The sequence below is a fragment of the Labeo rohita genome, chromosome 18, assembly GCF_022985175.1.
Source record: "Labeo rohita strain BAU-BD-2019 chromosome 18, IGBB_LRoh.1.0, whole genome shotgun sequence".
Taxonomy (NCBI): Eukaryota; Metazoa; Chordata; class Actinopteri; order Cypriniformes; family Cyprinidae; genus Labeo; species Labeo rohita.
In genome coordinates, this window is record NC_066886.1 from 24140595 (window position 1) to 24168080 (window position 27486).

The window sequence follows — 27486 nt, forward strand, 5'->3', positions numbered from 1 at the left end:
AGTGAAATGTGACCTGAACGTGCTCCTGATAGGTCCATGAGGTTCCCTCATGGAGAAGTGTCTGTTCCTGCATGTGTGATTCCTGTTCTCTAGTAAAGATAAAGACATCAAAAGAGAAAGACAGAGAGTTCAAACCTGGGCCCAGCTGCCCTCCTCATCCTCCTGGTGTTAGCAGGTTAGCATGTGGAGCGAAAGGTAAGTCAGTAGTAGAAATAAAACAATGTGATACAGTAAATGAACGGCACTGCATGCAGACGATTACAGCAAGCAGCAAAGCACAAACACACAGCTGTGATGCTGCAGCTATCACGCAGTGACTGACCGTGGGTGGCGTGGCAGCCAAACTCTCCATCTCCTCATGTGTGAGCCAGACATTTCCAGAAGACTACAGAAATCCGTGAGTGAGGACGGGAAAACAAGTGAGGAAAGACGAAGTGGAAGAAGACATTAAGAAAGCAGAAGAATCGGTTATTGAGCTGAAAGTACATTAGTAAAAGCGATCACAAACATCCCATCAGGTGTTAATGTGTGAGGCATGCAAGAGAGACAACAGACGTGTACTACAGTAAAATCAACAGGAACAGCACAAGCTTTACCACGTTTACTCTTATCAGTAGTTCTTCTGCTGTTTACCAATAACAGTCTAAGGGCAGAAACCTGAGGATTTCACATCAAGATGCCTGAAACTTAGTGAGGTAATGAAAAAAAACCCCTCAACTAGGGCTGCAAATAATTAGTTTTTTGTTTGTTTGCTTGTTTCCCTGGCAATTTTTTTTTTATTTAAAATGTGATTAAAAAAAATCCAGGTATGTTGTGGTTCTTTGCAGGGCTGTAAAATTTGGCCAAAATTGTCATCATCACGTCAATATGGCTATAAAATTATAATAGTAGTAACAGTAGTGCTAGTAATAATAATAATAATAATAATAATAATAATAATAATAATAATAATAATAATAATAATAATAATAATAATAATAATAATAATAATAAACCATTTTTATATTATTACTACCAGTACTAAAAAAAAAAAAAATACTATACAGAAACAAAATAAGAAATTATTAACATTTAAATTCTTCACTGTAAAGCAGCAAAAAAACAAAATAATAAATAAATAAATAAAATAAATAAAGCTTTTCTTTTGTTGGCAAACGTTTCTGGTTACAAGTTTGTGAAGATGGTTGATTCAAGCTGTGTTCCCAAATGCATGTTAAAGCAACTCAAACTCAGCTGATGCCGAAGGAATCATGCGAATCATTCACTGTGAACCAAGTCACTCTGAAATGCTAAATCACAGCCTTTTATGATCTGCTAAACGCTCTAAGTGATGACATGATTTAGGTTTTATTTTGATTAACCTTGCAGCCTCTACCCATGACATTAACCTACTTCAGTTTCTAAAAGCATTAAGCTCGTCTTCTAGACCGACCCAATAAAAAAAAAAAAAAAAAAAAAAAAAAAAAAAAAAAACTTCCTGTGTTGATGTCTAGGAATATCCATCTGTGACAATGCTGCAGGAACAGAACACTAATATATATTAGAGTTGTTTAATGGATGATATTTTTTCGTTAAAACCTGACGATTACCCAGATGTGTCTGAAGTGCCTGGGATGTCCCAGTGTGTTTCCTACCGTTCTGGAGGTAGGTGGAGCTGACGGGCTGGTGAGCGACATGATCTCCTGAATAGCTAGGCGTAGTTTGAGGCGGTGAAGAGGGTTGCTGATTCCAATCTCACGCTGAATCTCTGTGTCAGACAAGGCAGACATAATGGCACCGCTCTTCACATTGGCACGGCACGCTGCTACATACCATGCAGGCATCCCAACCCACAGCTGAAAGAAAAGAACAACATGGAGCAAAGGGAATTGCAATATTACAAACGTGTATCATCACCAACAGCCACATTTGAGCTTTCCCTTTCTCATTATCAAACGTTCCCTGTGCCACATACAAACGAAACTACAACTGCTTTCTCATGAGGGATTACCTGAAGTCACATACATGAAGACACATACATGAGCAGCTGTTACTGGCTTTGAAAATGCTGCTGTCAAGCCATTTCACAGTTGTAAAGACAACACTGATCTGCTATTGCAATCGCATGTGAATTTTTTTTCCAGATGATGCAGCACAGATCTGAAGCTCAACTGTACATGTATTTGTACCTCAAGCCACACCACCACAGTTGGTCCATCCCACTGAGCGAAGGGCAGACCCTGCCGACAGGCCTCCTCCAGTAATTCGTGTCTGAAAATATAAACATGTTATGAGCACAAAGAGCATGTTTTATGGTCCAAACAAGGAGGTTAATAAGATAATATGCATAGATTCAGTCATAGAGTCAGAGTATGGAGAGGTGTGCGGTGAGGAAACAGCAGCAGAATTAGCAAGTTTTCTCTAGAGAAAGTATCCAGACCTCTTCATTTTCACCATCAATCAGTGAAATACATTGGCTGAACAACCTGGGATTCAGTGTCTTCCTCATGTGCAAAACGTAAGTTTGCTCATTTGATGCTCACTAGCATTTGAAATCATCTTGATACTAATGGTTAAAAATGCTATTGAACACTTGTTTAACTACTACTGAATACAGTTTAACTACTTTCTTTATTGTTTTTTTTTTTCTATTTTTGGGTGAACTACCCTTTTCTGTAATGATAGAGTGAGAATCTTAAATCTACGTTTGCAGACACTGGGACAAATATTCCTCACAAACACATGTTTGTTCATTCTTCTCCAAACAAGATATTTGGAAAACTTCAATACATGTTTCCATCATGCTGAAATGCAGAGAAAGCAAATACACTCAAAACACCACATCTCCTCCTTAGGTTTCTTCATTCTTTTTGCATAGTTTTACGTTATGCGGCTACTGAAGTATTGAAATGAAAGGAAAATACAGATAAACATGCATCATGTCATGCTGAAGAATGAAGAAAAGGATTTGGTCTGGAATTAAACCACAGCTTGAATAAGGCTCTGAGACCCATAATGCACTTCAGTAGAGGTCAGTCCTAGTTCGTGTTCATCAAACGGCAGAGGAAACTCATGCAGCACAAAGCTGTATTTGTCCTGCCAAAACACCCTCATCCCTGGACACTCACCCTCGCCCCTCAGCAGCAGAAAGCAGATGATGTAGGGTGACCAGACGTGCCACTTCTTGGGGACACGTTCAGCACAGAATTTCTAAATTGCCTAAAATAACCAGGTATTGGTTGCTTGTGCTGTGCCAATCAATCATTGTATGACATCAGAGTACCATGAGAGCGATTCGAAAGCATGCAGTTGTCTGCTCTGCTCTCTAGCTCTCGCAGTACTTTGATGTCGCACAACGATTGATCGGCGCAGCGCAAACACCCAACACAGAGTTATTTTAGGCAATTTAGAAATCCTGGCTGAATGTGTCCCCGTAAAGTGGCACGTCTGGTCACCCTAAAGAGATGCTTATAATGAAACTGGCTGCTGGCTTGAGTCGTCCTGACTACAGTGATTTCTGCAGAGGACTGAGCTACTGTCAGATTTATTGGTGAGAGCAGGGACCCACACCAGCAGCCAATGTGAACAGAAATTAAGAATTACATCACTATTTGATACTGGCACTGAAATGAAGCCAAAGACCCTACACCAGGATAAAACTGAAACGATTAGCTTTTGTTAAAATAACTACAATTTTCAAAGAAAAAAAATGACTGCATCTCTTCCTTCAGCTGACATCAGCAAGTTATATAAATTAAAAATATTTTTTAAAACACAGCATATCATAGGATTGAGTGTCACATTTTTAGAATGTCGTTTCATGAGCTAGATGTTGCAAAAGACAAGATATAGTGCAACAGCCAAAGAGTAATTTTTAGTTTGAATTGTCTTGACCTTTTGACCTCTAAAACTGAATGTTTACATTTTGTCTAAGAAATGTTTAACATTCTATATTATTTCTGAACTTACAAGATGTGTTTAGGACGAGTTTGTACGATATTTGCATTCATATTTCATGCATTTTTTTCTGCAAAGAAGTTTATCAAGTCAATTTATTTTATGTTTATACCATGCTGAACTTATATTTGTGCTGCACTTAGAATAGAGCTTCCTTTAACTAGATTGTTAATAAAGATAATGTTACTTGAATTATGTTGCAGTTATGTTTTTTAAATTGACTAGTTGAATTAAAAAAAAAAAAAAAAGTCAGTCAAACATCCCAAGAAAAAAATGCTTTTGTACATGGAGGCTGTTATGCACAAATCAAAAACACAAATATACCAGCTGAATCCTGACCATGTGTAAAGTTTGCTACCTTAGACTGCAGCAACTTGGAAGTGTAAAACGACAAATGCTCTTCACCGAAACAAGAATGACTCTCTGGCTCCACATCCCACATTCTGCAGCTTTGCTTAACATCAAATTAATTTCACAGAAATTAATCAATAGTTATGACACTGAAACCACTAGTTATCATCTGGTCATCTCAACCACCAAATACAGCTGGTGAAATTGTGTTTGTAAAGGTCAGAATGTTAGTAGTGCTCGAGCGCATCACAGCAAGCATGAGACATGCAGGTGTTTTCATGCCCATCATGCTTTACATTGCTCCAACATTATCAAGATGGTCTATGGTCACTTACCCTGACTTTGGGCTATGAATGACATGTGAAAAGAGTGGAGGGAGAGAGGAGAAGAGAGGAGGAAAAACAAGCAGAATGAGACACTGAGAGACTGATGGGAAGGTGAGACATGAATCATAACAGATCCTCTTCTGCTGGGATACTGACTGCCAAACACTAACACTACTGAATGTTTAACAACAACACCTCACATTCACATTTCATGGTGAACAAAATTAAAACAGGTGGTGCTATGATTAAGCGGTGAAGCAGAAATGATGGCAGGAAAGTATCATTCATCTTGACAGTAGTGATGCTGCTGAGTGAAGAACTGAACTCAACCACTGAAGACCAAGTAACTCGACTCACTTCTTCATCCTGTTTTAAACGCTATTGACATGTCACTCACTTCTTCTGCAGTTTTCGGTTCTTCTCTGCAGGACCGCCCAGTTTTCCGAGCGTCATGCCATCCTGTGTGCTTCCTCCATCAGGCGTACCTGCCAGTGCTGATTCACACAAACAAACAAACACCCTATTGATCAGAGGAACATGAAGCTTATTCTAGGACCATTACATTTGTTTTTTCTCATGAGTGTAATGTTTTCAGATGTTTGATTTGTAAGGTTACAACAGTGGTATCATGTATATTTCTGTGTTTTGGTACAGAGCAATGAAGTCTGAATCTCGTGTTGGTGAGTGAGCTACACATCACTTCACAATAAAGCTGCAGTCACACTAGACTTTGAGCATACGAAATTCCCTCGGACGCTCCAACGGTTGTGATATCATGTCATGCTCTGCAGCATCTTTTTAAAAAGTTAAATTCAACACATAAATAATAATACATCTAAAATGTAAAAACATACAATCTACTCCTCCTCCCTGCAGCACTGCAGTTTTAAATTTATGTACTTTTAATACAGCTACGAGGTCATGCTGTCACACATCGATCTGCTTTTGGTTACACTGTTTAACGTGATGCAAATTTGCAGGTCAGAGTTCTTTGAACTCTGAAATGCAGTGAAATGCAAAACTTTTCTTACAAGCTTGCGTTTCCAGTTTGACACATTCGCATACGCATGAATGGAAGTCAATGGAACGAAAAGTGCAGTATGACCGTGAAAGATGTGTAATTGTACACAGATGCATTTACATTGTGACTGTGCCCCAGATGCAATCAACAGGAACGGTCTCTGTAAAGGTGTGAACCAAATGATCCATACATTTAGAACAACAAAGGAACAGCATTTTCTCAGGAACTTCTTGTAGACTGCAGGATCTCCAGTGGGAGGTCCTGACAGTATCTATTGTTTCTAGCTATTTGTCTTTAGGTATAAAGTTCTGTCTTACAGACAGAACTATGGGAGAAGCTATGGAGAAGCTATGCAGAAGCTATAGAGAACTTAGGAAGAAACTAGGAAGAAGCTTACCCTTACATGGGTTAAGATCTAGAAGACGGCTATGCTACAAGACTTTCTTTAATAAACTCTTTTCCCCTGAACTTTGGTCAAGCTTACTTATTTTATGTATTAGAGAAATCTAATACATATGGCGAGCCATCCAAACCACAGCTCAGCCAAATACATCAAAATCTAACAAATGCCCCTTAATGTGATTCTGACTCACTCAATGATCCAATCACAAAACACCAGTTTATGTTAATACCAGCTGTAAACTTTCAAACTATATACAATGCAGAATATAATGTATGGAAATGTCGAAACTGTAATTTGTTGCTCCTGATAACCCCTGATATCTGATTTTTTAAATTAAATTAAAAAAGGCCTAGATTATTTTACTTGACAATCATGTACTGCCATTAAACTTTTTTTTTTATTAAATATACAATATTTAAATGGTTTTACATGTATGCAATCGTGACATTGTGTGCAATAATTCAGTATTTTCAGCTAAGCAGAATAATAAATATATTTATATTGTAGTGAGAGTTCAGTCCTGTGCATTATTCCAAATCCAAGATTATTCAAGTTCAATCTTGATACTGTAACACCAAATATGGAATTTTATAATAGTACTTGTTAACAGTACTCGTTGACAGTACTTGTTGACACTCCACACACCATACTCCACTTTTCCAGACTCAAATTTCCAAACCTAGATTTTTACACCATATTTAACAGAAATCAACAGCATTATTTTTAGCTTTATATTTTGTATACAGTACAGTCATCTGTAAATATTTTTTTTTTTCATTGATTTTCTCAAAGTGACAACATACAGAGCCCCTAAATAATAATAATAATAATAATAATAATACAGACTTTTGCATGCACACAAGAAACTTGTTGTGTCCTGAGAAACTATTCACATGCGCATGGGAATTTTTTGCATGCTTACACATTACAATAGTTTTAGTTTTATATAACCTATCCATCACTGACATTTTACTATGAATAAAACTAAAGCATGGATGCACATAAATTAATAGAGATCTACTTGCTCAAAATTTGGCTTTCCTTATAGTAGCACCTCTAATATCAAGACATAATGTCCACTGCCCACGACAAAAAAAATGGGCTAATAGCATAATACGGCTATGTGCATTATTACTATTACTATTTGCCAAGTTCAAACTGTCTTTTTCTAAAGACTGGTACTCCTTAAAAAAAAATTTGGCTTTTATTAGGACAGTATGTCATATTTCAAGGCCTCATGGCTGGGACATACCAAGCCAACTTCAAAAGAACTAGCAGTGACAAAAGCCGACGGTGTTGTCGCCTCCCGACTGTTATGAAAATATTCACATTCTGGAATGCTTGGGTAACATTAGCATTATATATATATATATATATATATATACACATATATATATACACATATATATATATATATATATATATATATATATATACACATACATACATATACATATATACATATATATATATACATATATACATATACATATATATATATATATATACACAGGGGCAGCAAGGGCAATATGGCACAAGTGCTGACATTGTCCCAATCTATCACAAGCTTAAATGTGAATTTTATACAACAGTTCAGTACATAAGAAGTTGATATTACATTATATTATGAACACAATATGTGTTTTTGCTCAATTTTGCAGAGAACGTATACCTTTGAACAGAATTGTTGCGTGCCTCTGAGCTGAACTGTTTAGTTTCTGAATGAATCCGCATTTTGAACAAATCCTGTGAACCCATGATTCAAAAGCCCATTCATAAAGAGAGCCATTAACTTCATGCATGAATAAATCAGCCGTTTGAACGAATCGATACATGAATTAATGACTCATGAAGACTTACTGTTCTTCAAATTATCTTCTTTTAAGTTCCATAGTTTACATTAGGCCTTTGCAGCCTAAATATTTATGTGTAATAAATTCTATGTTGAATCAAATAAACTATTTCTTTCTAAAGTTACAATTTGTAATGTCTGCTTGATACCTTCGCATTTAATACAAAAATAGCTTTCAATAATCTTTTGTGGAAATTTTCACAGTAAAATTTATTTAGCGATTAAGCCCTAGCATTAACCAATGTTACCTAATGGGACCTTTTTGTTAAATGTTTTGCTTGTCTATACTCTTTATCACATGTCTTCCAAGTAATCTTTTTTTTTTTTTTAATCCAGTTTTACTTCTACTTTAACTCCTCTTTATTTTGGTTTGGTTATTGTGTATCAACCTGTATTCTTAATCTCCTCAGGTTCTCATTATTGCACTATTTCTCATTTAAATGAGGCAGTTAAACTCTCTCATAGCAGTGATAAGAGAGTTAACGTAACAGTGTGAAAATAGGCTTTGTTTGATTTAGCTTTGAAATATTACTCTCTAATATATTATTGTCTGATGAGGTGTAGATGAAGGCACACCTGGCCCAGGAGACTCTTTTCCCACCGGACTGGGTCGACCCTTCTCTTTCTTTGCGAACAGCCTGCCAATGGAGGACTTGATGCTTTTCTTCTTGGCCCCTTTGTTGAGTGAGTCCTGACTGCTGTTGCTGCTGCTGGGATTGCTGCCTGCTCCATCCTGCAGCCCAGTGCTGGATGGACGGACACACACAACACACACACACACACACACACACACACACACACACACGTCACATATCTGGTTCTGTATTAATGATCATCATCACTATAATGGTGGTGGTGAGTGACTGACCCCCGTACGTCTCTGATGTCCTCATGGCTGGCAGTGTGCAGTGCTCCTTTATGGAGTCTCATGGAGGACGGGGTGGATGGGGGAGACGTCTCACATCTGATTGTGGCTTTGTCATCTTGTGCGCACTAAACACAAACACAAGCACTTTTAACAGCAGCATTAAACACGCAAACCTAAAACATGTTTGAACTAGGACTGATACAGTGGTTATCAAAGCTTGTTAAGACTGACGTCATGTGTCACCGCTTCTGGGTCCAAGCACTCCATCACATGCCATGAGAAAACAACAAACGGTGCCAATATACGCTCACAATATGATATAATACTACCAAAAAATATATAATCCTACCCTTTAACTCCATACTGAAATCCCAGATAGCCAGACAATGAAAATAAATATATATAAATAAATTATATACACTGCCCTCCAAAAGTTTGGAAACACCCCTGGCAAAGTGTGGTTGGTGCAAATACATTAAAGTAACTTGACATTATCATTGAAGAGCAGCAAAAATAATTTTCATTTTGATTACATCATAATGGCAATATATGCATGTCAAAGTCAGACATGCCCCTTTGCCAGCTGTGATGCCTGGTTACTGGTTTAAACTTGGCCCAGGTTTTTAAAAGATTTTTGGGTCAGCACACCTTAATAGCTTCAACAACTGATTGCCAATTAAGTTTAGAATACAATGAATTTAGGCCCAGATTATGCAGAGCTGTAACAGCTGCTAATGGTGGATATTTTGATGAATTGAAAATGTAAGTTTTTTCTATGTATAAACTGTTTATGTAATAAAATATGTTTTCGTAGTTTGTGTTGTCCCTTATCAGCGCAAAATTATCACAAATTAAAAAGGATTCTTGCCAATATTGTCCAAAACCCCACTTTTCTAGGGCGTTTCCAAACTTTTGGAGGGCAGTGTATATGCATATACACATAAAATAAATATTATATTATATATTACATAATATAAAAAAAATTAATACGTTTGAAAACGTTAGCTTAAATGTTTAAAATGCATAAACAGTGCTCATAAATGGCTGCTGAGACAGTATTCTCAAATAAAGTGAGTTGAGGCTTGGACCTGGAAACAGCATTTCTTACGTCACCACTTAACAAGCGGATTCTTTCAAACTTGTATGACTGGCTTTCTTCTGTGAAATGCAAAAAAAGTGTTGCTGTTGGGTTTTTGGACCAAACTGACTTTCAAAACATCTTTTGTGCTCCACAGAAGTAAGTAATTTAATTCAGAATCATCTATGAATCTAACATGACGCAGCCGTCAGATGATGGAGTACATGTTTAACTAAACTACAACACTGTTTGATGGTGTAACTGCCCAGAATGAAACAGATTATTGAATTAAACATTACTAAGTCAAACAATAAAATGAAATGTTCACAATAAGATTAATAAAATGCATTTAAAAACTAGATTTTTCTTGATGGTTCTGATCATAATGTCATGAATAAAATGTCTGGGAGTGTTTTTGCATGCTAATACTGTGAGGAGCTCTCAGTGTAAATGAAGGTAGCTCTGTGTGGCACATGTGCACTGTAACGCAGACGTCTACATGTTAACATATCCAGAAAAGTCAAGGTCTTTAAGATTCAGATGTTACAGGAGGATTACACAAGCGGCTACGCAGTTTTTCTAGATTACCTTCCTACGATGCTTCCGCAAATCGCTAGGCTGTTGGAAGCGCAAGCAAATGGAGAAAGAGAAGAAACAGTTAGCAGCATTTCAAACATAAGCACAGAAGCTGGTGAATGGTATCCTAGCAGGAGAAAGATTTAGAAACACACAAACACACATTAAGAAAAGCACAAAAGCATCAATGCTGGTGTCATGCAGGAAAGAAGGTCACGCGTAACACGGAACTGTTGAGAGAGACATATGAACACAAAGACAGGACCAACAGGCTGTTTACTCTGGATGTCAGTGATTCAGCAGCAGACAGTGATGCCAAAAGGTTAAACAGATGAAAGAACATTCATACCTGAATGAACCAAGCTAATTACTTACTGCATACCTGTGGCCGTATGTCAGAAACAGTTTCGGTCGAGTTTTATTTAGTGATTTCACTTGAGAACAGAGCCGCTCGAGGTGAAGATTCACTCTACCAGCACTCAGTGCTAGGGATGCACCGAATTTTCGGTTTTCAGCCAAAAGAGAAAAGCGGCAATTAGGAAATTTCTATGTAGTATGTTCCTGTTTACAGTAGCGCTACTGTGCTGTAACATGCTATAGGACAGCTGTTCTGGACAACACTGGTAAAATGATGCTATCCTCTCATCCACTGACCTGCTCCCTCTGTGACCTGCTCACATGCTCTGATAATAATAGCTTTGACTTTACATTATTTGGATAATGCCAGGAGGTGGCGACAACTGCTCATTTAAAAAAGTGCGTCACTGAATCATTCATTCAGAATTCAATAGTCAAACAAGTATTAATGATGTGAGACACTGACTCCATTTTTTTTATTATTATTTTGTTTAAATAAATATAGGTTTTTAAAAGACTTAAGCAATGAACAGTTTGTCAGAACCACTAGTAAATTCCGTTATTTTGTTTAGTTTTCTAATCTTTTTTCTCCAGAATCGTGAGAGAATCACGGTCTCCAATTTATTAAAAATAACTGGGATTCTCAATTTATCCAGAATCATGAAGCTCTAGCTTAAATGGTGTTTATTACGGCATATAATTCATTAAAATGGAAGTTTAATTTCATAAAGTTCAAAATGTAAGTACATTTTTTTTTGCATTTTGTCTTTTTCAGTTGAATAAAAGACTATTTTCCCTATATATTTGATCGTTGAGGATTTCTTAAGTTTAAAAATCTCGTCTCATCTCGTGGGATAAGTGTCTCATCACACCCCTAATATTTTCTGTCCAATTGTATTGTTCTGTCCAATTGTAATAGTTATTTTCAGTACAAATGTGGTTATTTTATTGCCTTGCGTTTTTTAAACTTAGTATAATTTTTAAATTGAAAAAGTCTTACGAAATTACTTTATATTATTTCATAAATTCGTAAATAATTATTACAAAGCATTTTCGGTTTCAGTTTTCGGCCAAGTGCATCCGGAATTTTCGGTTTCGGCCCAGAATTTCCATTTGGGTGCATCCCTACTCAGTGCCTCTACATACAAAAATGTATTCATGGGAAGTCTGTTTTTTAGGGCTGTCAGGTGATTAAAGGTCAGATGTCTGGTGGCTAATCTGGAATTTGCCTCTGATGTAAATTCAGATCTTTTGAACTTCACTGAAATTCTACCATACAAATACATCAACTAACTGTAGTTAAGTATCTAAATATAGATGGAAATTAATATTTTGTATATAAATCTATAAATATACATAAATTACCTGTGCTAAATCACACAGAACAGAATGAACAGTTACTATGGGGGGGTGCTGTTAATAAATTCAATAAAGATGTTAATTTGGAAGAACTGTGTGAAATGTTTCTATTCACACTCTGTTTTTGAAACATTGAGCATTGTAATCAATCAGTGACATAAATGCTGAGCTGTGGGACACATAAAAATCTTCAAGCGCTGTGTGGTTAAATCTATGGTGAGTCTTTCTATGGTTATTATGGTCATTTGTTCTCTGCCTGTTATTTGTCTTTTGTTCTCGTTTTAATACTCTGTTAAATCATTATAATTTAAAGGCATTTGCCATTATTTAAAACTAAATACAAATTATAAAATGACAGAGCCAAGAGTTCATCAGCTACTGAATCGCAGCTATCGTGACAACACTAGCTTGGATGAGGCTTGAGTCCAGAGTAAACAGGCGTTTTGCTTGATCTTCTCAAGGTCTAATTGCTCATTTCCCTGTTGCCCGTCTAGGGAATGGAGCAGGAAGTCCTTCAGTAAACTTCCTGTACAGCCGCCACGGCAGAAAGAAAATCAAAGGGTTTTATTTTTGAAAAGCACACAATCAGTTGGTCAGTTGTGGGCGATACCTGCACAAACACAGGAGCACATGTCAACAGAGAACTGCTGTATGCCACTCCCCGAAGGACACACGGCTCAGAGCGGTAATGCTGGGACACACACACACATATATTACTACACAACACTTGACATTGTGAATGACAGGCTGAAAATCAGCGGCTCACCAGGGTCATGACCCCCATGCGATCTAGCTCTCGGCTGGGGCTGCGGGACGGCCGGCGGGGTGTGGAGTGACCCGATCCAGGCGGCGAGGACTCAGCGTGTGAAGAGCTGTGGAACGAGGGCGGGAGGGACGTCATGGAGCGGAAGCGGCTGCCCAGATCATCTCCGCTGCCCACACGGCTCTCAATCTCCTCGGCTCTCATTGCTGTGCTCTCCTTTTCCTCCTGGATCATCCTGCCACAACACATAATCACGCTCACATCAAAAACAACACCCTAAGCAAAAAACACGCCCATCAGTGCACGATACAGAAATCTTAGTGTTTCATGACATATAAATTGTTTTCAAGAAGCAAGTCACTAGGTATATTCACATGCACTAACCTTCATCAGTCTCAATGAATCTAAACTGATTTTAGATTCTGTTTATGTGAACCCTAAACACTGAAACTGTGCATTTATTTACACATGAACAAAACTATGTAATGATGTCATAATGATGTCATCACTGGAGCTACTGCCAGTATAACTGCCATTTCTGCCTTGATGACACATCTAATTAGAAAGTTTTTTTCAGACCAGTTAGTGAGACATACAAACATTATTGAAAATAATGTACAAAAATAAAGTACAAACATACACGCATTCCAAAGACAAAAATCTGTGTAAAACGTACGTGACATTGGTGTCACGGCACACGTCTCAAAGCATTTTTGAATCTGATGAGGACAATCGTATTCAAATGTTTACATGCATATATTTTTTCCTGTTGGTCAGACAATTTCAGGTCTACATCATCTGCTTTAATCTGATCTCATTCGGATCAAGCTCAATTGATGTTTCACTTTAACTGAGCCATCAATGCGATTATAAAGGGATTTGGTTGCAAGCCAGTGTCGGTGCTGAGTACGACCACATGGAGTATGTTTATGCAAAAACTCTGTAATAAGCTGTTACACACATGTAAATAGTCACTTGTTTTGGTTTTTTTTTGTTTTTTTGCATTTATTGAGTCTTTATTCTGAATACATGTAAACATCAGTGTTGGAAATACCTTTCGCTCAGACCATGGTGCATTTAAGCCCAGGAAAATGAACCAAACTTAACAAGGTGAACCCATTTTTGCTAACAAATTTTAAAACAGAAACGCTGTTTTGAATTCAGAGATGCTATTAAAGGGGTTATCGGATGCAAAACTCACTTTTACATGTTGTTTGAACATAAATGTGTGTTGGCAGTGTGTGTATACAACCACCCTATTATGATAAAAATCTACCCAGTGGTATTTTTGTAATCTTTATAAGAAATATCTCCTTTTTCAAATCAAGCCATTCTTAGCATCACACGACAAAGGCCGCTCCTACGATAGTCGATTGACATGACCATAGACCTGCCCTGACTGAGCTGTTACAGTCCGATTCCGACCGCCACTGGGTCTACTCTGGTGCCGGGGAAGACAAAAATGTCTCCGAATGAGCGATTGAGGTGCTCTGTTGTTGGATGTAATAATGATCATAGTAGTCATCATTTACTCCTGACATTTGAGCTACTGAAGACGCAGAGGATTAACGTTACTTTCGTTTTAGAAGGAAATGCGCCTGGCGACCTACATAAATGCGTCTTTGTTGGCACATATCATTTGCGATGCAGCTTCACCTACAGCAGAAGTGAAGGGTTTTTACACGCCTTTGCAAATCGCCTTTCTTAATAATGGGCTAGTTAGCAAGTTTAGCAGCTAAACGTGGCTAACGTAAACAGACCGGCTTGTCACCCCACAGAAGAGAGAGGCAGGGTGAGCAGAGCTCATTAGCATTTAAAGGACCATGCAATAAAAAGGCTCGCTCTGAACAGGGCTGATTCTGACAAGGTAAAAAAAGGGTTTTTTTACACTAGCAGAGAAATTTTAACCAAAGTATATTATAGACTTCTCATTAAGACCCTAAAGAATCATGTCAGCTTGTGGAAAATGGCCATCCGATAACCCCTTTAAAAACAACAAACAAACAAAAAAAAAAAGTTTAAACCTAGCATGTCAAATTTCACCTCCTGTGGCATGCATCTGTCTCTCTCTCTGCATGTGAGTGTGTCAGAGTAAGAAAGAGATGGAGAGAGAGATTCTGTATCTTTATTGTGTGTACTGATGATACTGTAATAGTTAGTATATCATTCCAAACGCAGACTGTCACTGAGTGAAGTAAGGGATCGTGGGATGTGTGCTACCGTATCTCATTGTTAATGGCATCCAGCTGCTCCTGCAACATCAGGGCGAGAGTCTGAGCGTCTGCCTGTCCAGCAGGAGACAGGAGGTCCATGGAGCTGAAGACTGTCTCTCTATCGTCCTCCATGTCTGACATGTCCATGTCACTCTCAAACGCATGAGCCACGTTAGCCAGAACATTAGCCTGCTGCAGCCGATCCCAGTCCTGCTCATCCAGCGTCTGCACCTTATAATGACAAATAGCACACGTTAAACATTTTCACCAGATGGCTGAATTGTTTACTTTACGTAAAAATAAGTTATTTCTGTTGGTTCCAATGGCCTAGTGGGCAGTGCGCCGACATATAACGCCATTGTGGGCATCACAATTCGAATCCCAGCTCGAGGACCTTTCCTGATCCCACTCCCCCTCTCCCTAATAATCATATATACACACATACATACATACATATATATACATACATACACATATACATATACACATACACACACACATATATATATACAGGGGTTGGACAATAAAACTGAAACACCTGTTTTTTTAAAAACAATTAGTACGTTGTTGAGCCTTTTTGTGCCCAATGCAGCATCATTTCATCCTGGGAATGACAAATATAAGTCCTGCACAGTAGCCAGAAGGATTTTAAGCTATTCTCCTCTTGCAAAAAAAAAAAAAAAAAAGTGGCCAGGTCACTACGTGATGCTGGCGTAGGAAAACTTTTCCTAACTCGCTCTTCCAAAACATCCCTCAATAATATTCAGATCTGGTGACTGTGCAGGCCATGGGAGATGTTCATCTTCACTTTCATGTTCATCAAACCACTCTGTCACCAGCCTTGTTGTGTGTATTGGTGCATTATCATCCTGATACAAGGCACTATGTTTGTACAATTGATACAAGGGTACAATGTTTGATCCATTGGGTGCACATACTCAACCTTCACTCTCTGCTCTTACTGGTGCAGTGTGCAATCAGTGAAGATAGGCCACCAGGCTGTGCAAACATATCCATGAAACCTCCAACACTATATTGGCCAGTGTCCAACCCCTGTATATATATATATATATATATATATATATATATATATATATATATATATATATATATATATATATATATATATATATATATATATATATATATAATATGATATATATATATATATATATATATAATATATAAAAATTGATGCACTTTTATGCTTTTTATAACTCGAAATAATGAAAATTGTGGAAATAAGCAGAAATATATGTGTATATATATTTTATTTATATACACACATATATATAATATAATTATTATAATATATTATTATTATTTTTATTATTAAATTGGTTTATTCAAATAATGGTTTTATGGTTTTAGTTAAGTATAATAACCCTGATTCATATTTGATTTAATAATAATGTTTTATTTATTCATATCTTTTTTATCCTATTTAATAACAGAAAAATTGATCCACTTTTATGCTTTTTATAACTCAAAATAATTAAAATTGTGGAAATAAGCAGAAATATGTGTGTATATATGTGTTTATAGCATAAAAGTGCATAAATTTTTCTATTATTAAATAGGATACAAATAAAAAAAAAGATATGAATAAATAAAACATTATTATTAAATCAAATATGAATCAGGGTTATTATACTTAACTAAAACCATAAAACCATTATTTGAATAAACCAATTTAATAATAAAAATAATAATAATATATTATAATAATTATATTATATATATGTGTGTATATAAATAAAATATATATACACATATTTCTGCTTATTTCCACAATTTTCATTATTTTGAGTTATAAAAAGCATAAAAGTGCATCAATTTTTCTATTATAAATAGGATACAAATAAAAAAAGATATGAATAAATAAAACATTATTATTAAATCAAATATGAATCAGGGTTATTATACTTAACTAAAACCATAAAACCATTATTTGAATAAACCAATTTAATAATAATAATAATAATAATAATAATAATCAGCAAGGCAACATTTCTCATTTAAAAAATAATAATAATAATAATAATAATAATAATAAAAAAATACAAACATAAAAAAAAACTTTTTACATTAAAATGGAATAGGAAATATAAAAATAACAAAATTGTTCAAAATATTAATAAAAACTACAACAGTATCTAAGCATTACCAAAAATCACTGATATGAATTTATGTCCAAGTTCAGTTTGTTAACGTTTTTATTGATGTATCACAGAACTCGTATCTCCACTGTGAATAAATCATCAACGCATGAGTTTCATCACAGCAGATTTGATTTTCTGTATCAACAGGGCTTATATGTTAGAAGCTCAGTGTACAGAATCAGAATGGTGTGTTTTGTAGGTGACGCTCTGTCACAGTCTAACCCCATACAGCAGACGGGACATTCACCTTTGAAGGCTCGTCTCGCAGCGCAGACATGCGGCCCTTCTGTGGTCGCCTGAGGACCAGCGCACCGCTGTAGTGACTGTCCATCGCTGACGACACGGACACCGGGTACCTAAAATCTGGCGTGCCGCTTACATGAGAACGTCTGCAGGATATAAAGCCACATTCAGAAATCAAAGCACAGAATAGAATAACACGGCTGATTTTCAATGAACGGCCTTAGGTTACCCATGATGCAGCAAAGAGTTGCTCCTGCTGCGGCCGCGCTCGTGTTCTGTTCTCATGGTCTCGATCTGGATGAGCAGCTGCTCCTGAGGTCACAGATTAACACTTATAACAAACAGAAATCACAGCAGTTCATGAGCGAGCAAGTGGATGGGCAGCAGATACTGACCTTCTCATGATGAGCCTCTTCTATCAGCTTCTTGGTGTGCTCCAGATCTCGGATCAGAGCGTTCTACATCACACACAAGACAAACGTGAGCCTGAAGCATGTCAGACAGTGTGGTCGACCAATATGGATTTTTCTGATGCCGATATATTAGCAGGTGGCTGATATAAAGCCGATATATAGGATATCACAGTAAAAACTTGTGCATAACAATTGCTGAAATTAAATTTATATTTATTGTGCATACAATTCACTCAAGTAGAAATAAATAATTTGAAAATGAAATGAAAAAGTCATTAACTTTTCATGAACAGATTTGTACTTCAGATGACAACTTCTTGATTCTTTAATCTATAATGGCAGTTTCTAAAACGAAGAAATCTTTAATAACACTATAATCAGTGGTCGAATTGTAAAAAAACAACAACAACAAAAAAAAAGGCATACATAGTAAAGCACAATAACATTGTAATATTAAGGGAATGTCTTTAAACTCTAATCAGTGAAATACCATACCTTATTATGTTGTCTACTTTTTAAAAAAACTTCAGAAGTTGCGCTTGAAATATTTTGCGCTAAAAATAAAGATAACATGCATGAGCAAGCGCCCAGCTTGTTAATACCGAGCTCTGATTGGCAGATCACCGTTATTATAAGTAGAGAATTTTATTATTTAATTTGCATGACGATTACATAATGTACAGCATTTTAATCTAAAGGGGATGGTAAGGGGGGATGATGGTTTTACAGAGGGGATGCTTTTTGTCATTTTCATCCCCCTGCTCCCCCCCTCAATGAGCCCTGACTGTAACCAATAGTGCGCACAGTAAAAAGGCCAAAGTATACTTTGTTTTTGTATGCGTACGCTAACATATGTGTACAGTCGAATGCATAGCCTTTCAAAGTATAGAGGGTATGCACTGATGTAACTTTCCTGTCGAAACATGCACCTTCAGCCGGAATGAGTGGCAAAAGAGGCAGCTGCGAAAACATAAGTAAAACAAATTGATAATCAGGTAAACTAAAGGTTGTTGCACTTGATATAGTGTTGCTTACAACTTCATACAACTTAAAACCAAATACCCTGTGGTCCATGGTTACTGATATGTGCCTGATTTCAATGCCGGGGAAATAAATAAAGCAAATTTGCCTGTCAACGCATTTTGTAAATACTACATAGGTTGGTCTATCTGGGTGATCAACTATATCAATGGTATATCTGCTGTCATATCATCCAGCCCAAAAATTTAAATAAACTGTGAAACTTATATAGTGTTTATTTAAAAACATCCAGATATGCAGAATTTTAGATGGTAAATATTTTAATTGATGAGCTGTCAATATGAAACATTATAATACAATATATAGGGTACGATTTCACTGCACAATTCAACATATTAACATGAAATGAAAACTGCATATCCGTGTTTCGCTGCCTTAAGTTCATTTGTTTCTGTGAATTGCAGCGATTCATTTGCTTCTCTTTTCTGTAGCTTTTGGCAGTCTGTAACAATATACCTCAGATTTCTCAAATCTCTTTGTACAGTCAATCGCAAAGCTCTTTCTCAATTTAGATGCGTTTTGTCATTCTGTCGCAGCATTCACACTGAAACCACTGCTGCCACTCAGTCTTTTTGCCACTCAGTGGGCAGAGCCACAGCCACTTCAACTGACGGTGACGTCACATGCATAACCTCTATAGATGTTTATCCTGAAAGAGGAAGTCATGCCTGAGGATGCTTTGCAATTCCGGTCTCCAATGTTTCTAGTCAAATTAGCATATATTCAGAGCTGATAATCTAATGTTAAACGTATTAAAATGTTTTTAAAAAGCACATGGCTCCAAAGCACCAAATGACCATCATTTGTCAGTGCCTCACTCCTCAAAGTTTAACGAGTGTGTAGATGACACGAAGATGCCGACGTTACCTACATTAAAAACAGATGGGTGCTATTTGAATGGATTCCTATGGAGACCGGAACAGAACAGCATCCAACCGGACGCTAGAATTCGTAATGGCGGCACTCATCGTTTGCTAAGGAAAAAGGTCTATACTCCACTTGATGTTACGCGCGAACACAGATGGTCAACGTATACACTCTAGAAAGCCATGTCCAGCATACAAAGTATGCGCAGTTTCAAAGATTGTGTGGTGCGCATACAGTACTCTTGCACGTTCAGTGACAGCTAAACTCTCCTCCCAATTCGATGGAGTGAATGTTATACACAGAGCACACTTGTTTATATGCAGTCTACAAATGCACACTTCAGAGGACTTTTCTATAACTAGTAATAGAAAGCACAATATATAATACTAATAGTTTATTAGACAGAACTGTTAAACAGAGACTAATGAAGTAAACTAATGAAGACAGAACAGGATCTCTGTGTGCTCAGGTGCTGGCACTATCAACTCTGGCAAAATAAAGGTGCTGCTTCCAAAGTTAGTGGCCGAACAGAGAAACCGTGAATGGCGGCTGATACATCGGCCTTGTCAGTATAACAGTCAACCACTTGTGATGTGTGACTGTGCAATGCATGAGTTGAGGTCGTACCTTGTCCTCTAACGCAGACATGCGCTCCTTCAGGTGCAGCTGCAGCCTCTCGTTAGATTCAGACAGCAGTTTGTCCACAGTCTCGGACAGACGTTTGTTGTGCTCTTCGTTCATCTTCTCTCGCTGACGGGCCTTAAAACATCATATAAGAATAAAGCAGCTGTTGTGTTCATACCACAGTATGTCCAGTGTGAGTGAGTCAGATGCATGTGGCAGCACTGCTGAAGAAAGTCTGATGTTTACTCACCCTCAGCAGCTCCTGGTTCTTCTCCTCCAGCTGAGCTTCCATCTGTCTGAGACGCTCCTCCACGTTCCCATGACGCTCCTCTGCCTGCGAGAGATACATGAATAAGAAACTACAACAGTAACAAACACAAGAAAAAGAAACAACGGTTCATCATGCTGTGACAAAAACAAGCCGAACTTTCACAAGCAAAAGTTGTAGCCGTGTCTGTAGTTAGTGAAGACAAACTAATGTGAGAATCTCAATCCAGTGTCAGTGTGGCGTTCCTGTGTTCGGTTCACATGGGTGGAATGATGAACTCCTGACAGGCACCAGCATGAACCAGATCACAATGACATGAAGACCATCAGGATTAATCAGGGATGTGCACAAGCAACTGACTAGTCGAGTACTCGCTCCACAACTAAAACTACTAGTAATAGAGGCAAACTCCAGGGTCTGCTTTTAAAAAGGAAAGTATATTTTGTTGTTTCAGCACTGGTTAAGATGTTAAAGACATCTTATTTCTAAACTGTTAACCAACTAATTGTACCATTCGAATCATATTTTATTTTAAACAAATTTTTTTTGACCCAAGTACTCGACTAGAAAATGATTTGAAATATCCATCCCTTGTCAGAACAACAGCGCAAGCTCCTGTACCTTCATCTGTGAGCGACCATCCTGAGAGACACTGCATGCAGAACGCTATGCACACACACATACGAGAGAGAGAGAGAGAGAGAGAGAGAGAGAGAGAGAGAGAGAGAGAGAGAAGAAAGAGAGAGAAAGAGAGAGAAAGAGAGAGAGCTGTGGTCAAACACAGAGGAGAGGGAACATGGGAAAGTTCTGATCTCTTAACAGCAGAAACGACACAATTAAAGAGGATAAAAGGAATTAGACAACAGTAAGTGAAGATGCAGTAGGTAAAAACACTGCAATGGCTTCATGACTGTTAAACACACAGATCCTCTCATCTGCGCTGATGTTCTTCTTACATGTGCAAGATGGACGCCTATTTCACAAAATAAACTACTTGCAATTGATCAACTCACTACAATACACACCTTCACATCAGGACCGCAAAGATCGTCAAACTCCAGATCACATTTTCACTCAGTTAACAGACAAATGATCATAATGCAATCTTTTAATCGTTTCACCCACATTGCAATTCATATGATCAATTGTAATACCGAACTGTTTTGTAAATTATTGCGACCAGGTCATATGTATTTATTTGACAAAGGCATAGCTAGCTAGCAAACTAGGCTATAGTAACTAATGACAGTAACTCGCAATTGAGCGGGCGAACCACTAATGCTAATGTGCTATATAGTGTTATTATAGTGTTAGGGGAGGGGCCATGCTCAGAACACTTTAAAACTGGTGTCTCTAGCACCATCTTTGTTTGCAACAAAACTGCACGTTGCTTGCCGAGTTTATTTTTAAGTAGTTTGGTGAAAAATTCTGTGGTATGATACTGTTACAGAAGAGGCTTTGAAAAGTGTTTTTCCATGCACAGATTAGGAATTAAATTAAATAAAACAACCTGGATGTAAATGTGCACACACCATATTGTCTTAAACACGTTCAAACTCTTTGACTGTAAACTCCAGTGGAAAAATAATAAACTAAACAGCAAATTAAAACTTTGCATTTTCATTTACAAAAAATCCCCACATGTGAGTTAAACACTCAGATCACATGCACGTGTTATGAAACCATATTCACACCACAAAATGAATTGAACAGACATTTCAATATAGGTTACAAAAGGACTTCCAGTAGAGTTGTTTTGTGGCGTCCTGTGATCACAAATGAATGAGAGCAGACACAATCGAATTTGTGCCTGGGCTTGAAATTGAGAATGTTTTGTTCACATTAGAGCCAGAAATTTAAGCTGTGTGACCTCTAAATATATTTGGGAGCATTTGTGCGAGTGCAGATAATTTGTCTGTTGGTCGCACAACACAACATTTTCAAAACGTTCGCTAATTACACAGTATATGCCTGCTGTGAGCCATCCAACATTACATAAATAATCAACCTTCATCTTTACATTCTTCACTTTAATACAGATTTTAGATTGGATAATATTAGCCAATCATTCCCTTTCACTGCATTCTGGGAGCTCGGAATCAGTTTTTGCTCCAAATGGGTTTTGGTTTTATTTCAGCTGATCTCTGTCTCGATCTTCATAAACTGCACTTGCAATCATTTTCCAAAATGTAATTTGTGTAGAAAAAAATTATGAAGTCCATAAATGGTCATTAACAGAGGCCAGAGACGCTGAAATCAGAAGCAAAGAGGAGAAAATTCTGCAGCGGACTTTAAGTACCTTTTCATAATAAGACTGTTTTCATGGGTTTTTTTCAGGACTTAAATTTCAAAAAGTCAAATTCAAGTACGTCAAGCACTTTAAGTTCGGGACACACCAATCCAACTCTAAACAGGGTTCCCACACTTTAGTGTAAAAAAGTAACGCATTACAATATTTCCTTGAACTTCAAATTCAAGGACCTTTCAAGGACTTTCCAGGTCCAATATTCTCAAATTTAAGGACTTAATGTGGGGACACATTTCAAGTGAGAGCAAGGTTACATCATGTTACCTTGTAAGATACATTGTTACAGTTATCATATGCCAAACACAAATATGCAAAAAAGCTTTTTATTTATTTATTTTTTGAATCTATTTTTGTCCATATGACAGAGATCCGATATTCTATTTGTTGTATTTCTATTTTGCATAAAACTGAAAAATATTTGACCTCTACATCTAGCCAAGGTCCTTTGGATCTCTGGCAAGTACCTCACGTGGGAAACACGCGTAAATGCATGTAACGTAAATCAAGCAGGCTAGTATGCATAGCCCACAAAGTGTTGGCGAAATAAGACATTAGCGGATCGGAGGGAACGTCTTGCACAAAATAAATTCAAGCACTTTCAAGGACCTGTATCTATTTATGTTTACCTTCAAAAACTTTCCAGGGCCTTGAAATTTTTTTTAGATTCATAAACTTTTAAGGATTTTAAGAACCCGTGGGAACCCTGCTCAAAGAACGAGTGGCGACAGAATCTGGACCAAAAAGCTACACTTGAAAACTTCGCACAGACAGCTGACTGCAAACTTGCATGCGTGTTCTGCGCCTGCGTGAGAGGAATTAGCTATCTATATCAGCATCTATCAATAGTATATATTCAGTATTCAAAAGGTGAAACCAAAACAAGGATGTACAAGCTATATGCAGATATACGAAACGCAAACAAAGGAATGCTTGCTAAGCATTTTAAATATCAGTTATGTTGGTAACTTTATTCATTTTAAGCGGCTCATTTGTTATGAAAATATCTGCATATTGGAATGCTTGGGTAAGGTCACACACTGGAATTGGCCACAAAATCAAGATTGGTGTGTTTCTCATTGGTGCGTCACTAACAAGAAATGCCAGGACAAGTAGAAAAAGATTTTCATTGTTAGGATTTTTTGCTGGTGCTCCTAACTTTTTGAATTTGAATGTACCAGTACTACCAAGTAAAAAAAGCTCATTTTGAGTAATAAATTACTGTCACTTCAACATTTTTATTGTTCAGTTATCTAATGTCAATGTAGTACTCTTAACATACAAAGAAATCAAACAGCAGCCTGAGGAATCAGAGGAATCACAGCCTCATTTTGGCCCCTGACATGATAGCATGCATGTGCGACATGTACCTTAGTGAGGGCCACTACCCTCTGTGCCAGCTCTGCCTCCACCTCTGGCAGCGTCTCGGCCTTACGCATGGTCTGCTGCAGCTTCTGCTCCGCAAGCTCCAGCCGCTCCTGCAGCTGCCGACTCTTCTCCTCCATCTGCACACACACACACACACACACACACACATCAGCCTGAACTTATGATCCTTCATGACTGGTTAATCACAGACACACAGATAATCACTGGCACATTACAGCCAGAACCCAAAACTGTGGGCCGACACCAGTAAGTAATGACTACAACTTCATTGCTTAGAGAACAAAACTGACTTTTTTAAATCAACTTCTCACTTAGATTGTTGAGAATATAATCTGTAATAATTTTTATTATTGATTAATGTTGTCAAATTAGAAAGACAACCAAGTAAATAAATGTTCTATTTTTCTAAGAGTAACGGTGACAGAAAAGACGGCTGATGCGCTGCAGACCTGGCAGACTAGGGAGTCCTTGTTGGCGATCTCATTCTCTAGTTTGTCATTGAGGTCGTGGACAGACGTGGCTTCTCGCTGAGCTGCCAGGTAACGCTTTTCTAAAGTGGTGATTCTCTCCTCCATGTCTTCTTTCTGAGCCAGAGACTGACAGAAACAACAGGAATATGTGGTCACAAATACGCTCCTGCAGATGTGTTACTCTGTGGTATGAAGGCTCTGTCATACCTCCCGTAAGTCTCTCTGCAGGCGGCTGTTGATGTCCTCAGACTTGATAAGATCTTTGCGGGCCGTGTCCAGATCCTCCTCCAGCTCAGTGACACGGCTGCTGAGAGATGCCACACGCTCCTTCAGGTGTAAGAGCTCTTTACTCTGTCTCTCCATCGCCTCCTGCAGCTCCCCGTCCTTCCCACAATCCTCCTCTGCCCCCATAGAGACGTCTGACAAGCGCTGCTGTAAACAAACAACATGTTTTACACTGGGATATGCAGACAAGAATCTTTAATAATGTTTAACAGAAATGCTTTCAAATAAATTATGAATTATTCACTTAAAATATCACTTAGAGTAAAACTATACACACACATACAGAGCTGTTCAAAATTTTGGCATTAGTAAGATATTTCTTCTTTGCTTTTGGAGGATATTAAACTTTTATTCAGTATTTTTATTTTATTTTATATCAAAATTTTATTTTATTATGTGTTAATTGATAAAAAGTCATAGTAAAGGCTTGCAACACAAACAAAAACACTTTTGGAGCATCTAAATTTTGGTTGATGGTGTTTACCTTGCCATTAGTGTTTGGTGCTGCATCAGAGCTATGATTCACTTCTGCTGATCCATCAATCATCACTTTTTTCTGACTGTTCTGCTCCTTGAGAAACGTCAGCTACAACAACCCAGAGACAAACATTAACCCATCCATAACATTATTACGATTATTCTCTAATTATTCTTTTATTATTGATTGATTATTCCATTATGATTCTTTTCTGAGGCTGTGATTTGAAAGGTCTCACCTCTTTATGAGCAGCCGTGAGCTGTTCCTCCAGCATGCTGCATCGCTCCAGAGCCACACGCAGACGCTCTCTCACCTGATCAAATCAAATACATCACATATATAACCAGTGTTGGGGAAAGTTACTTTTAAAAGTAATGCATTACAATATTTCAATACTCCCTAAAAAAGTAACTAATTACGTTACTTTTTTTTGGAAAATAATGTGTTTTTACTATTGCATTACTTTTCAAATCTTGGCAGGGATTGCTTGTTTGTTTTTCATTTAAAAAGTTATATTTTTTTGCAAATGTAAAAGCCCTTTTACACCAAAAGCTTCAATCTGAAGGAAAAGTAAATTCATGTCTGTACAGCAGAATGCAGAAGAAGAGACTTCAACACTCTTTAGTAATAAAAAAAAGAAAAACAAATGTTAATTTATAGAGTAATTTTTGCTTATTATGGTTGAATTGGATCATCAAAGGCCAGCAGCAGAGTGGTTAATAAAATGGGATTAAATACATAAAGGATATTTGTATTATTTAACATTTAATTAAGTTTTTAATTAATAGTTTTTATTCATTTTGAGGAATACTGAAGTTTTTTTTCTAAGTGAGATGAATTAATGCATGTTCACATTTAGTCTAGAACTAAAGTAACATCTTACTCCTGATTTCTCTCAACATGGAGACAGGAGAGCTTTCAATCAATAAATGGGGGGGAAAAAAAAGTAACTGGCATTACTTATTTGAAAAAATAACTCAAATATTTTCTTGTAAATTAAAAAGTAATGTGTTACTTTACTAGTTACTTGAAAACAAGTAATCTGATTACATAACTCACGTTACTTGTAATGCGTTACCCCCAACACTGCATATAACTAGGGTTGCACATAAGTTTTTCAGCCTGGTTCTCATAAGAGCACCTGGAGATTTGGTTTAGTCCTCACATTGCACATAATGTAACACAGTAAATACAATTTACTCTTTTAGTTCGAACAGAAATCTTACACAGTATTATAGTTTGTCGATCTAAAATGGTATCTGTGCAACATCTATCCACCATGTCGATATGCAAATGAGCGATATGAATTTATATACACAGTGCATTTTTTATTTTGGTCATCCATGCGCACCTGCGGACCACTTATGTGCACCCCTGCATATAACTACAGTTGGGCATCAAGAACTGGTTCCATTTTAGAACCGGATCCAAATTTCCAAGAACCGTGCATCTTAGCAATTCCTGCGTTTGCATTTTAATGTGATTTTAAATGATTTGCTTAGAAAGAACACGCACAGTGTGACAGCGGCCCCAGTGTGGGCCTGTGTCCGTTCTCGAACCATTCCATGCATTTCCCCTGCAGAAGATTTGTTCTGAGCCTAAATGTGCTTCTCTTTCACATTTACCGACCAAAATGCACAAAAATACATCAGTATATCATCATAAACACATAAGGCTAATAAACACGTGCTGCTTGTCATTCATGTTAATCAAAGAACAAAAGAAAATCATTCACTGATCTTGACTGAATATCATTTGTAACTTTAATGACAATTAATGTATATAACAGGGGTGCCCAAACTTGGTCCTGGTGTCCTGCAGAGTTTAGCTCCAACTTG

General features: G+C 37.3%; 1 protein-coding gene across 12 annotated transcripts in view; it reads right to left on the bottom strand.

Annotated features, from left to right (window-relative positions):
- ppfia1 (PTPRF interacting protein alpha 1) overlaps positions 1 to 27486 on the bottom strand; it is a 46102-nt gene that overhangs the window by 12202 nt on the left and 6414 nt on the right. Inside the window, exons 5-26 of one of the 12 annotated variants that reach the window (XM_051134509.1) lie at positions 25887 to 25961; positions 25655 to 25756; positions 25093 to 25314; positions 24865 to 25011; positions 24397 to 24531; positions 21343 to 21387; positions 20704 to 20787; positions 20457 to 20588; positions 17904 to 17966; positions 17738 to 17820; positions 17513 to 17654; positions 15111 to 15334; positions 12894 to 13125; positions 10424 to 10453; positions 8758 to 8882; positions 8466 to 8635; positions 5011 to 5107; positions 4623 to 4634; positions 2169 to 2250; positions 1635 to 1835; positions 323 to 385; positions 136 to 162 (exon numbers count right to left, since the gene is read on the bottom strand). In XM_051134509.1, the coding sequence (XP_050990466.1) occupies positions 136 to 162; positions 323 to 385; positions 1635 to 1835; positions 2169 to 2250; positions 4623 to 4634; positions 5011 to 5107; positions 8466 to 8635; positions 8758 to 8882; positions 10424 to 10453; positions 12894 to 13125; positions 15111 to 15334; positions 17513 to 17654; positions 17738 to 17820; positions 17904 to 17966; positions 20457 to 20588; positions 20704 to 20787; positions 21343 to 21387; positions 24397 to 24531; positions 24865 to 25011; positions 25093 to 25314; positions 25655 to 25756; positions 25887 to 25961 (2493 nt within the window). Of the gene's footprint in view, positions 1 to 135; positions 163 to 322; positions 386 to 1634; positions 1836 to 2168; positions 2251 to 4622; positions 4635 to 5010; positions 5108 to 8465; positions 8636 to 8757; positions 8883 to 10423; positions 10454 to 12893; positions 13126 to 15110; positions 15335 to 17512; positions 17655 to 17737; positions 17821 to 17903; positions 17967 to 20456; positions 20589 to 20703; positions 20788 to 21342; positions 21388 to 24396; positions 24532 to 24864; positions 25012 to 25092; positions 25318 to 25654; positions 25757 to 25886; positions 25962 to 27486 lie in introns of all 12 variants that reach the window. The other 11 variants (XM_051134508.1, XM_051134513.1, XM_051134512.1 and 8 more) reach the window with 11 other exon arrangements.